The sequence below is a fragment of the Ranitomeya variabilis genome, chromosome 4 (genome assembly GCF_051348905.1).
Source record: "Ranitomeya variabilis isolate aRanVar5 chromosome 4, aRanVar5.hap1, whole genome shotgun sequence".
In the NCBI taxonomy this organism is placed as follows: Eukaryota; Metazoa; Chordata; class Amphibia; order Anura; family Dendrobatidae; genus Ranitomeya; species Ranitomeya variabilis.
In genome coordinates this window covers 318,561,675-318,575,173 of record NC_135235.1, presented here as the reverse complement: position 1 = coordinate 318,575,173, position 13,499 = coordinate 318,561,675, and the positions used below count along the sequence as shown (strand labels likewise).

Below are 13,499 nucleotides of genomic sequence, written 5' to 3'. Positions count from 1 at the left end.
GCACCGGGAATACTGGGGGCTCCGGCAATACAGGGGGCTCCGGGAATACATGGGGCTCCGGGAATACCGGGGGCATCGGGAATACTGGGGGCTCCGGGAATGCAGGGGCCTCCGGGAATACTGGGGGCACCGGGAATACACAGGGGGCTCCGGGAATACAGGGGGCTCAGAGAAAACTGGGGGCTCAGAGAATACTGGGGGATCCGGGAATACACAGGGGGCTCCGGGAATACACAGGGGGCTCCGGGAATACACAGGGGGATCCGGGAATACAGGGGGCTCAGAGAAAACTGGGGGATCCGGGAATACTGGGGGCTCCGGGAATACTGGGGGCTCCGGGAATACTGGGGGCTCCGGGAATACTGAGGGCTCCGGGAATACTGAGGGCTCCGGGAATACAGGGAGCTCCGGGAATACAGGGGGTTCAGAGAAAACTGGGGGCTCCGGGAATACAGGGAGATCCGGGAATACAGGGGGCTCCGGGAATACAGGGGGCTCAGAGAAAACTGGGGGCTCAGAGAAAACTGGGGGCTCCGGGAATACAGGGGGGCTCCGGGAATACAGGGGGGCTCCGGGAATACAGGGGGCTCAGAGAAAACTGGGGGCTCAGAGAAAACTGGGGGCTCAGAGAAAACAGGGGGCTCCGGGAATACTGAGGGCTCCGGGAATACAGGGGGGCTCCGGGAATACAGGGGGCTCCGGGAATACAGGGGGCTCAGAGAAAACTGGGGGCTCAGAGAAAACTGGGGGCTCAGAGAAAACAGGGGGCTCCGGGAATACTGAGGGCTCCGGGAATACAGGGGGGCTCCGGGAATACAGGGGGCTCCGGGAATACAGGGGGCTCCGGGAATACAGGGGGCTCAGAGAAAACTGGGGGCTCAGAGAAAACTGGGGGCTCAGAAAAAACAGAGGGCTCCGGGAATACTGAGGGCTCCGGGAATACTGGGGGGCTCCGGGAATACACAGGGGGCTCCGGGAATACACAGGGGGCTCCGGGAATACACAGGGGGCTCCGGGAATACACGGGGGGCTCCGGGAATACACGGGGGGCTCCGGGAATACTGGGGGGCTCCGGGAATACACAGGGGGCTCCGGGAATACACAGGGGGCTCCGGGAATACACAGGGGGCTCCGGGAATACACTGAGGGCTCGTCCTCGCCACCCTCCAGTATCAGAACAGAACAAGGCAGCACACTGCGCTCGCTTCGCTCTCAGCCCCAGTGCGACACCTCGCGTCCAGTGTCCACCGTCTGCTGCCGCAGTAGCTCCGCCCGCCCTGCGGCTAGCCAATGACAACAGGATTGGAGAACTAATACGTGCGGCAATTGGCCATGGAGGTCCACAATTGGCTACTGCGAGGTCACTTGACATTGTGTGTGGGCGTGAATGCACCGGATTTGTTTGTTGAACCATTTGTAGTCTGACGCTCCGTCCGCTATTGCGGCTGGGAATACTTGGGACAAGAATGCCGGTGTATGAATGCGCGGTGTGTCGCCGGACTGTATTCTGTGGTCGCAGGAAACATGTCTATGAGAAAGGTCACCGGCAGCGGCTGACGTGTGTGCTCCGTGCCTTCAGCGATAAGGTGACGTATATAGAGGAAATGGCGGCTCGGCTGATACATCCGGCCTGAGCCATTGTATATGTCACAGCCTACAGTACTGGAAGCACCAGTGCAAGGGGAAGCCAGGTACCATGCAGCCAATCAGGATGCAGCTTTCAGTCTCCCCAAGTGCTGTAGAAAATAAGAGCTGTGGTGTGATTGGCTGTTTGTGTCTGTGACTGTGCTGCCCCAGGATGGCTGCCCTGCGGCACAGTATCCCATACTGGGCTGTATCACACTGTCCGTATACTGCGCCGTGTGCTTGAAGTGGCCGAGGGCAAGGTCGCCCATGTATATCCATGATCTGGCCCAGCAAAACTTCCACACTCAGATTCCATCTTAAAGGGAACCTGTCACCACGTTTTTGGAAGATGGGATAAAAATAGCGTTAAATAGGGGCAGAGGTGGGCGTTACATTAGTGTGTGTGTTATGCGTTTATTACCCACCTAAGTTGCCGAAATAACTTTGCAAAGTCTCCGTTTTCGCCTGTCAATCAGGCTGGTCAGGTCGCATGGGCGTTGTCTTCCCCCAGATTTGGCGTAGTTTTCCGTTGGTGGCGTAGTGGTGTGCGCATGCCCAAAGTCCGGAATCCTCTTCCAGGGGATTTAAAATAGCGCGGTGTTCGTTATTGCATTGGTGATCGGTGGGCGCGGCCATCTTCCTTTGGCCGCGCGTGCGCAGAAGCGGCGCTCTGCTGGCCGCGGCTTCAGGAAAATGGCCGCCGCGATATCCATCTGCGCACGCGCGGCATCCCGCGGCCATTTTCCTGAAGCCGCGGCCAGCAGAGCGCCGCTTCTGCGCACGCGCGGCCAAAGGAAGATGGCCGCGCCCACCGATCACCAATGCAATAACGAACACCGCGCTATTTTAAATCCCCTGGAAGAGGATTCCGGACTTTGGGCATGCGCACACCACTACGCCACCAACGGAAAACTACGCCAAATCTGGGTGAAGACACCACGCCCATGTGACCTGACCAGCCTGATTGACAGGCGAAAACTGAGACTTTGCAAAGTTATTTCGGCAACTTAGGTGGGTAATAAACGCATAACACACACACTAATGTAACGCCCACCTCTGCCCCTATTTAACGCTATTTTTATCCCATCTTCCAAAAACGTGGTGACAGGTTCCCTTTAACAAACGTATCTTTACTATTATACATTTTCCTTAACACAGCGGAACACAATAATAGACAATACAAAATATGCCTATTCACAGAGATAACGTGTAATAACAAACTGTCCCTCACTGTCCCTATCCACACATTACCAGTTCCTTTGCTCCAGGAGGTTATCTTCCCACGTCGCAGGCCTGTCTGTCACTGCAGGGAGACGCTCCGGCCGAAGAGAAAACAACAGGGATTAAACAAACTCTGTCTCTCAGGTCCAGACTGTAGTCCTTGGGGTTCAGCAGGTAAGGGTGGGATGTTCGGCCTCTCAATAGAGGACCCGCTTACAGTTCATGAGCTCCAGGATCTGTGAAGATGTCACCGCTGAGTGCTCCGCAGTGTGGGAGCTGGGAACAATCTGGATGTCAGCTTCCAAGAGAGAGAGGTCATCCAGGCAATCTTCTATATCGCATCTACAGGAGGACGCCAGCACACCCAGATCTCTCTGCACAGAAAAGTTTCCCGGGTTCTCTTTCCCTCCCCTTCCTGTTCACATGACACAACAGGGGGAAGTTTAGCCAATACAGTTTGTTTCTCTGTAATCACATTCGACATAGGTATAACTTCTGGCCACACGGGGGCAGTGTCTGTCACAGATTCTATGTCAATGATAATAGAACAGTCACAGCCGGCCAGCTCACTACACGCCCCCCCACTCAAAGGTTGGCAGTCCCTGTCAACGACCGACTCCAGGGCGGCGATGGCTGTGGAGGTTGTAGGACCCGGCTGTGAAAAGGGCCACACATATTGGTCTCTGTAGGACTGTCCCGGGGGCACTCCTGCGGTGGTCCTCGCCGTCCGCCTAACGGGTGCTAGTCTCTCTCCCCGATCGGTCACCCCACTCTCTACCCCAGTCGGTAAGTCAGTCAGGCGAGCAGGGGTAGGGATGTCTTCCACCTCTACATCCCCGGTATCGGTGTCTCCCACAGTATTAGTGATATCCATCTGTCTAGGTATCACAGGAGGGGAGTCAGGCTGAGAACGACAGGGGCGCAACATGTTACGGTGCAGGGTGTGGAGGCTGCCGCTGTCTTCGCCTTGTACTTGGTAGACGGGGCCACCAGGGTACGGGTGTCCAATTATTCGATAGACTTCGGTCTCCCACTTGGGCCGGAGTTTTCCTTGCGGTTTCTTTATACGAACTAGGACTAGTTGACCCACATTCAGTAGGTCTTCTTGTACTGGAAGTGGATCAGCGTGGACCTGGTCCTGGATCTGCTGTTCCACCAGCCGGTAGACAGTCTCCATCCTTTGACGGTGTGCTTGTAGCCAGAAAGGATAGGTACCACAGGTGTCTTCATCAGAGTTAGACAGGTGTAGCTCATGGATGCCTTTGCCTGGGCAGCCAAAAAGGAGGGTGTAAGGCGTGTATCCGGTGACGGAATGGACTTGATTGTTATAGGCCCACAGCAGTTCTGGGAGGAATCGAGGCCAGTCGGGTTTTTTGTCTTCTGCTAAGGTTCGGATCAGTTGTAAGAGGGTCCGGTTGAAACGTTCACACGCGCCATTCCCTTGTGGATGATACCGGGTGGTCCTGGACTTCTTGATTCCATACATCTGCTGAAGTTCTTCAATGACTCGCCCTTCGAAACACGCCCCCTGATCAGAGTGCAGCCGCTCCGGACACCCGTAGACCCGAACGAAGTGTTGACAGATGGCCTGTGCAGCTGATTCGGCAGTCTGATCTTTGGTAGCAACAGCGACGGCGAATTTCGTGAAGTGGTCCACCATCACCAGACAGTACTGGTAGCCACTATTCGCCGTTCCGATCAACAGATAGTCCACCATCAACAATTCGAGGGGCCTGGATGTGCTAATAGTCTGGACGGGTGCACGCTGCTCAGTAGACTTGTGGAGTTCACATGTACGACATCTTAGGCAGACGTTTTCAACCAGCTTACGGAGTCCTGGGCAAAAAATGAATTGCTGGGTCCACCGGAGGGTCTTGTCTATGCCGAAGTGGCCGTTCCTTCTGTGGGCTTCAGCCACCATCTCATGGGCTAGCTGCACCGGGACGACAATCTGCAAACATTCTTCCAGCATATGGGATAAAAGGGCCCTGCGATACAAGACTCCATTCTTCACGATCAGCCGATCCCATTGGGCAAGTAGGGCAGAGGCCCTGGTTGATAGTCGGGCTCTTACTTCGGAGGGTGGTTTCTCTTGTGTCTTCACGTACTGTTTCAGTAAGACGTGTTCAGGGTCTCGATCTTGAAGCTTGGCCCATTCTTGTTGGGACAGGGGGGACCCCACTACGGCTTCGATCCCGCCTACAGCATACTGGCGGCTATCTTCTATTTGTTTAGCTAGCCGGGCAAAGTCGGGCAGTTCATCTTCCTCCAACTCTTCATCCCGGTCCCCCACTGGCGGGGATGATGTCACTCTGGAAAGGCTGTCAGCATTCTGATTCTCCGTCCCCGCTCTGTATTTAATTTTGTATTGGAATCTAGAGAGCCTTGCCATCCAGCGCTGTTCCATTGCCCCTAGTTTGGCATTTTCTAGGTGGGCAAGAGGATTGTTGTCTGTCACGACCAGCACCTCCGCCCCTGTCAGGTAGCCAGCAAATTTCTCTGTCATAGCCCAGGTCAGGGCCAGGAGTTCCAGGCGGAAAGAGCTGTAGTTGACGGGGTTCTTTTCGGTGTCACGGAGGGATCTACTGGCATAGGCTATTACGCGTTCCTTGTTATCTTGGACTTGGGAGAGGACCGCCCCGAGACCTTGAAGGCTGGCGTCGGTGTATAACTGGAACGGCAAGGTGTAGTCTGCAAATGCCAGAATAGGGGGTGATGTCAGAGCAGCTTGAAGCGCCCGGAAGGATTTTTCTTGGTCGGGCCCCCAGCTGATGCGTCGTCCTCTGGGACTGTTCGCGGTCCCTCGGAGGGTCTCATGCAGTGGTTCCGCAAGCCGGGCAAAGTCCTTGACAAATCGGCGGTAATAGCCCGCTAGCCCCAGGAAAGCCTGGACTTCTTTGATGGTAGTTGGTTGTGGCCACTCTCGGACAGCTGCTATCTTCTCTGGAGAGGGTTGGACACCTTCGGCCGAGATCCGGTGTCCCAGGTAATCGATCTCCTGCTGGAATAGACGGCACTTGCTGGGCTTCAACTTCAAGCCGTGTCTCTTCAAGCGCTGGAACACTTTGCCAAGCTTGTGAAGATGATCCTCAAAGGTGGCGGAGTATACCACGATGTCATCAAGGTATATCAGCGTGAATTCGAAGTTGAAATCTCCCAGACAGCGTTCCATCAGTCTCTGAAAGGTCCCTGGTGCGTTACTCAAGCCGAATGGCATCCGGTCAAACTCGTACAGGCCCATGGGAAGGATGAAGGCGGTCTTTTCTCTGTCCTTCTCACTCATGGGGACCTGCCAATATCCACTGGCTAAGTCTAGAGAAGAAAAATATTTGGCCTTTTTCAGGGCGGTCAGTGACTCTTCGATCCGGGGAGTGGATAGGAGTCCCGGATCATGCAAGCGTTCAGCCGACGGTAGTCTACGCAAAATCTCAGGGATCCATCTTTCTTTTTGACTATCACCACGGGTGCAGCCCATGGGCTCTGGCTCTCCCGCACCACTCCGGCGTGTAGCATAGATTCTAAGAGGCTTTTCACCTGGTATTGTTGAGGTGGTATTTGTCGGTACCTCTCGCGAATAGGGGCAGTATCGCCCGTGGGAATCTCGTGTTGGATACTGGTGGTGTACCCGAAGTCTGTGTCATGCTTTGCAAAGGAGTCTTGGTGTTCTCGCAGTAGTTTCTCCACTTGAGACACTTCCTGTTTGGTGTACTGGGACGGGTCCAGTTGCACTTTTTCCAGTAGTTTTCGCCCAATGTCTTCATCATCTGCTTGAGCATTTATGGCTGAGACAGTTACCGTCCAGCCATCTTCTGTAGATGGGGTGAATTGTAAGGGTCCCATGGGGTTCACTTCTGTGGGTAGAGCATATACTCTGGCAAGTTGCGTGCCAGCTTCAAGGGCTACACCTACATCTGCGGTGTTGTTCAGCCTGACAGGGACTCTTCCGTTCCTCACGACGGCTAGGGTGCGGGCGACTAGTGGGTTTAGCTTACTCCCACTTGGAGCCCTCGGCTCGATTAACACTTCAACTCCTTCAAGCTGTCGGTTGGTGTTAAGAGGCAGGGAAATGACTGTCTCTTTTTCAGCGGGCAAAGTAATCCGGGTACAGCGGGGCACTTTAATGGCTGCTAGGGGTAGTTGTTCCTTTGCCATCTGTTGAAGTCCAACGGTCCGGATTACGCGCTGGAACGCCAGACGAGTCGGTTTATGTTTGGTAACTTTCTGCCAGTACTTGGGCCCTTTTCTTGTCAACAGCATAAGATCCAGGTCTTTCAAGATATTCATTCCGATTATTACTGGGGTCTCGGAGCCAAAGCCTTCCTTGACAATGACGATTCCTCGTTTCCCTAGGTCTTGTCCGCAGGCCTTCGTATCCATCCAGGCGACTCCGGTTACTGGAATGGGTAGGTTATTAGCCGCAATTATCTTAATGGTGGTATCTGGATCACAAGCAGTTCTTGGTTTGAGGTACTTTTCATAAAACTGTTCAGAGATCGTGGTCACTTGCGACCCAGTGTCCATCAATCCTTGCACTGCAACTCCCTCCAGAATAACTTCAAGTGTAGGACTACTCGAGGCAAGAGTACTCCGTTGCTGGCTCTGTTTTTCTACACCCCATTCTCTGTCCCCCCCCTGCTGCTCGAACCTCAGCTGCAGGGGTGTCTAGTTTAACGGCGGCCATTGTGGTGAGACCTGGCGTGGTGGCTCTGCTCGTGGATGTAGCTGATATTCTGTTCGTCGTGGAAACTGATGGTTTGTTCGTTGAGGACAATGATTCGCCCTGTGGCGAGGGTCACCACATGACCAACACGGTCGCACGGGACGGCTAGGTCGTATCCGCTGGTCTCTCTGTCGTTCTAGTGTTAACTGTGACACCTGTTGCTGTAAATCTGCTACCATCTGTTTCAGCTCCTTGGTGTCACTGTTGGGCTGTTTAATGTCTAATATGGATCTGCACGCAGCGCTTTGAGTCCCCACATCCATGACGGGTCCCCTAGAATGTTCTATGGCTTCCTGCTTGACTTCAGCGAAGGTGAGAGTCGGCATCATCCGAATCAAGTCCTGTAGCGTACGGTTAAGATACTGGTCTCTCAGCCCTATAACAAATTGGTCTCTCAGTACCAGGTCACGAGGAGCTATATTAGCCAGTTGTTCCCCTTTTGCACAGACTTGTTCAAGGAGTACCTGAAGGGCATTTGCATATTGGGGAATGTCCTCCCATTCAAGCTGTGTCCGTCTAAAGAACAGGTATCGCAGTGTTCCCTGGAACGTAGTAGGCCCATAGGTCTTTTCCAGCACCCGCACCAAATCCTCCAACGCACGCTGCCCCCTGACTGTCTCCAGTCTGACTGTCGTCCATGCCTCCCCCTCTAGAGTCAGTACCGCCATTTCTGCCAAGGTCTTAGGGTCAATATTATACATTTCTCCCAGTATCCGCACTTGTTCCGCCCACTCTGGTACGGGGTAGTTTCGCCCGCCAAACTTCTTGACCTGGTTTACAATGGACACCGGCGGAGGTTTCTGACTGTACACTGGGCCTGGGTGGGAATCTTGCTGGGCACAGATCCTGCCGACTACGCCAGATGAAGTGGCCGAGGGCAAGGTCGCCCATGTATATCCATGATCTGGCCCAGCAAAACTTCCACACTCAGATTCCATCTTAACAAACGTATCTTTACTATTATACATTTTCCTTAACACAGCGGAACACAATAATAGACAATACAAAATATGCCTATTCACAGAGATAACGTGTAATAACAAACTGTCCCTCACTGTCCCTATCCACACGTTACCAGTTCCTTTGCTCCAGGAGGTTATCTTCCCACGTCGCAGGCCTGTCTGTCACTGCAGGGAGACGCTCCAGCCGAAGAGAAAACAGGGAGTAAACAAACTCTGTCTCTCAGGTCCAGACTGTAGTCCTTGGGGTTCAGCAGGTAAGGGTGGGATGTTCGGCCTCTCAACAGAGGACCCGCTTACAGTTCATGGGCTCCAGGATCTGTGAAGATGTCACCGCTGAGTGCTCCGCAGTGTGGGAGCTGGGAACAATCTGGATGTCAGCTTCCAAGAGAGAGAGGTCATCCAGGCAATCTTCTATATCGCATCTACAGGAGGACGCCAGCACACCCAGATCTCTCTCTGCACAGAAAAGTTTCCCGGGCTCTCTTTTCCCCTCCCCTTCCTGTTCACATGACACAACAGGGGGAAGTTTAGCCAATACAGTTTGTTTCTCTGTAATCACATTCGGCATAGGTATAACTTCTGGCCACACGGGGGCAGTGTCTGTCACAGATTCTATGTCAATGATAATAGAACAGTCACAGCCGGCCAGCTCACTACATGCTGACACTTCTGTTTGTGTCTGTCCCGGCTGTGAGCGGTCCCTGTGACTGTGCTGCCCCAGGACGGCTGCCCTGCGGCACAGTATCCCATACAGGGCTGTATCACACCTCCGTCTGTATACGGCACCGTGCGCTGACACTCTCCTTCTATTTGCTGCTTTCTTATAGGTGGCCGCTGCACGGAAAATGATTAAAGGTGCCACAGTGGAGAAGTATCACCCCCAGGAGCATGATCAGACATTCTGGTGTCACTGCTGCGCGGAGGAGGTGAAGAAGCACACGAGTGACGGCAGCCTGACGGTGCTGTTCGGAGGGATGCTGGAGCACTTATGGAGGTAACATGGAGTCTGGGGTGAGCGGCACAGCATCTCTTCCTGCGGATTGGAGGGCTGTGCTAGGGATCGGAGGTTCTCCCCTACACATACGATAAGTGATAACTTCCTGATTACTGGGGGTCCGTCTTCTGTGGCCCCTCAGATTTTGAGAACTGAAGAGCCCCATGTGAATGGAGTAGAGGTGCATCATGCGCACTGCTGCCCCATCCATTGTTATGGGAATGCTGGAGACCCGCAAACACTGATTGGCCATCCCAGGCATTGCCATAGAGCAGGGGTCCCCAACCTGTAGCTCGGGAGCCACATGTGGCTCGCGGACCCATGAATTGTGGCTCGCGGCTGTTCGTCAGTTTGGTGCATTAGCTCCAGTTCTAGCAAACAGGTATGAAGAGCAAATCTGAAAATGGTGAATTTAGTGAGCAGCCCTGCACAGTAGAGCAGATCTGGATGCACATATGCTGGTCTTAGGGGTTTCAAGAAGATTTAAGTATGGTACGCTTGAGACAAAATAACACCACCTGAATGGGGGTATTGTAGGAACCCCTGGATCTTTGTATATTACTTTGGGGTGATTGATTTTTGTGGAAAAGCTTTGGTTACCATTATGCCTGTAATGGGTCTTTGGTTGCCACTATTGTGAGGGGGGCGGGAGCTGAATATGGCTTGCGACTATCTATCAAGGCTGGATGTGGCTCTTGACCCTCTCTCAGAGCGGAATGTGGCTCTCAAGGTCAGGAACGTTGGGGACCTCTGCCATAGAGAATAGATGGAGCGGCCATTTTCATGATTAACCACTGGTCCGTGCTCACAAGGTTCTCTGGGTCGGTTGGGGCCATAGTAGTCGGACGCCCATCAATCGGGATGTTATTGCATATCTTATGGGATGGAAAATACTTCCAATCTTAAATATGCCACGTTAAGATTTCTTTCTTGCACGCCGATTTCTTTTCTGTAGGAGGATTTGCATGTTTAGTCCATTTTACTTCTGTAACGGTTTTATCTGTTTGCTGCCATTCAGAAAATTGGAAGTGATTGCTATAGATAATCTGCAGCATGTTAATCATCTAAGGCTACGTTCACATTTGCGTTTTGCGCCGCTGCGTCGGCGACACAACGCAAACAAAAACGCAACAAAACGCACGCTAAAACGCTGCGTTTTGCGACGCATGCGTCCTTTTTCGCCGAAAGTTGGACGCAAAAAAAATGCAACTTGCTGCGTTCTCTGCGCCCAACGCTTGCGGCCAAAAAACCGCATGCGTCGCAAAACGCAGCACAACGCATGTCCATGCGCCCCCATGTTAAATATAGGGGCGCATGACGCATGCGGCGACGCTGCGGCGCCTGACGCTGCGGCGCCCAACGCTAATGTGAACGTAGACTACATTCACACATGCTTATGTCGGGGTCTGAGCACGGATCACAGTGCAGGCTGCCACTAGTCACCCAACCTCTAGACTCGCAGGTGTATATAAGGCTATTTTCACACTAGCGTCGGGCTCGGCCTGTCGCGGTGCGTCGGGCCGAGGTTCCCGACGCTAGCGTTGTCTCCGTCGCACAACGGGGGCAGTGGATGCATTTTTCCAGCGCATCCACTGCCCCATTGTGAGGTGCGGGGAGGTGGGGGCGGAGTTCCGGCCGCGCATGCGCGGTCGGAAAAAGCGGACCGTCGGGAGCAAAAAACGTTACATGTAACGTTTTTTGCTCCCGACGGTCCGCCACAGCACGGCGCAACCGTCGCACGACGGTTGCGACGTGTGTCATTGCGTCGCTAATGTTAGTCAATGCAGAAAAAACGCATCCTGCAAGCACTTTTGCAGGATGCGTTTTTTTCGGCAAAACGACGCATTGCGACGTAATGCAGTTAACGCCAGTGTGAAAGTAGCCTTAGGCTGCTGCGTTCAGGCCAGGAGACCCCGCGGTCATCCTGCATCGGGGTCCATGCTCAGGCCCTGCATGTACGATAGCTGCGGAGACACCATCACGTGTTTCTCGACGCAAGCAGTGAATAGCCAGACCTTTCCCCGGGAAGGAACAACCACGGGAAGGGCAGCATCCAATAAAGGAAAACATCCAATACAGGAAAACCACCTATGCCAAGCATGGTATCCATCCACAGACAGCTGTTTCGGGGTGCTTGCCCCTCATCAGTGTGGAGTAGGAATCTGGCTATTAGGAGCAGTGCCTAGTAAAAGGCTGTGAAGGAACAGATGATTGGCCTCGGGGAGACCAAAACATCCAACACCGCGGAGACACCATCACGTGTTTCTCAACGCAGTGATCCAGAACACTGCCCCCATCCCTTATGGGAAATATGCAAATGCATGTACGATAGCTGCGGAGACACCATCACGTGTTTCTCGACGCAAGCAGTGAATAGCCAGACCTTTCCCCGGGAAGGAACAACCACGGGAAGGGCAGCATCCAATAAAGGAAAACATCCAATACAGGAAAACCACCTATGCCAAGCATGGTATCCATCCACAGACAGCTGTTTCGGGGTGTTTGCCCCTCATCAGTGTGGAGTAGGAATCTGGCTATTAGGAGCAGTGCCTAGTAAAAGGCTGTGAAGGAACAGATGATTGGCCTCGGGGAGACCAAAACATCCAACACCGCGGAGACACCATCACGTGTTTCTCAACGCAGTGATCCAGAACACTGCCCCCATCCCTTATGGGAAATATGCAAATGCATGTACGATAGCTGCGGAGACACCATCACGTGTTTCTCGACGCAAGCAGTGAATAGCCAGACCTTTCCCCGGGAAGGAACAACCACGGGAAGGGCAGCATCCAATAAAGGAAAACATCCAATACAGGAAAACCACCTATGCCAAGCATGGTATCCATCCACAGACAGCTGTTTCGGGGTGTTTGCCCCTCATCAGTGTGGAGTAGGAATCTGGCTATTAGGAGCAGTGCCTAGTAAAAGGCTGTGAAGGAACAGATGATTGGCCTCGGGGAGACCAAAACATCCAACACCGCGGAGACACCATCACGTGTTTCTCAACGCAGTGATCCAGAACACTGCCCCCATCCCTTATGGGAAATATGCAAATGCATATACCATGCTTGGCATAGGTGGTTTTCCTGTATTGGATGTTTTCCTTTATTGGATGCTGCCCTTCCCGTGGTTGTTCCTTCCCGGGGAAAGGTCTGGCTATTCACTGCTTGCGTCGAGAAACACGTGATGGTGTCTCCGCAGCTATCGTACATGCATTTGCATATTTCCCATAAGGGATGGGGGCAGTGTTCTGGATCACTGCGTTGAGAAACACGTGATGGTGTCTCCGCGGTGTTAGATGTTTTGGTCTCCCCGAGGCCAATCATCTGTTCCTTCACAGCCTTTTACTAGGCACTGCTCCTAATAGCCAGATTCCTACTCCACACTGATGAGGGGCAAACACCCCGAAACAGCTGTCTGTGGATGGATACCATGCTTGGCATAGGTGGTTTTCCTGTATTGGATGTTTTCCTTTATTGGATGCTGCCCTTCCCGTGGTTGTTCCTTCCCGGGGAAAGGTCTGGCTATTCACTGCTTGCGTCGAGAAACACGTGATGGTGTCTCCGCAGCTATCGTACATGCATTTGCATATTTCCGATAAGGGATGGGGGCAGTGTTCTGGATCACTGCGTTGAGAAACACGTGATGGTGTCTCCGCGGTGTTGGATGTTTTGGTCTCCCCGAGGCCAATCATCTGTTCCTTCACAGCCTTTTACTAGGCACTGCTCCTAATAGCCAGATTCCTACTCCACACTGATGAGGGGCAAACACCCCGAAACAGCTGTCTGTGGATGGATACCATGCTTGGCATAGGTAGTTTTCCTGTATTGGATGTTTTCCTTTATTGGATGTTGTTCCTTCCCGGGGAAAGGTCTGGCTATTCACTGCTTGCGTCGAGAAACACGTGATGGTGTCTCCGCAGCTATCGTACATGCATTTGCATATTTCCCATAAGGGATATGGGGGCAGTGTTCTG

At 53.1% G+C, this 13,499-nt stretch overlaps 1 protein-coding gene across 1 annotated transcript in view; it reads left to right on the top strand.

Annotated features, from left to right (window-relative positions):
* Positions 1-1,376: 1,376 nt before the first annotated feature.
* The window catches only part of CENATAC (centrosomal AT-AC splicing factor), a 28,236-nt gene continuing 16,113 nt past the window's right edge, over positions 1,377-13,499 (top strand). Inside the window, exons 1-2 of the mRNA XM_077250456.1 lie at positions 1,377-1,586; positions 9,357-9,523. Coding sequence (XP_077106571.1) covers positions 1,467-1,586; positions 9,357-9,523 — 287 coding nt within the window. The 5' untranslated portion in view covers positions 1,377-1,466. The remainder of the gene's footprint in view (positions 1,587-9,356; positions 9,524-13,499) is intronic.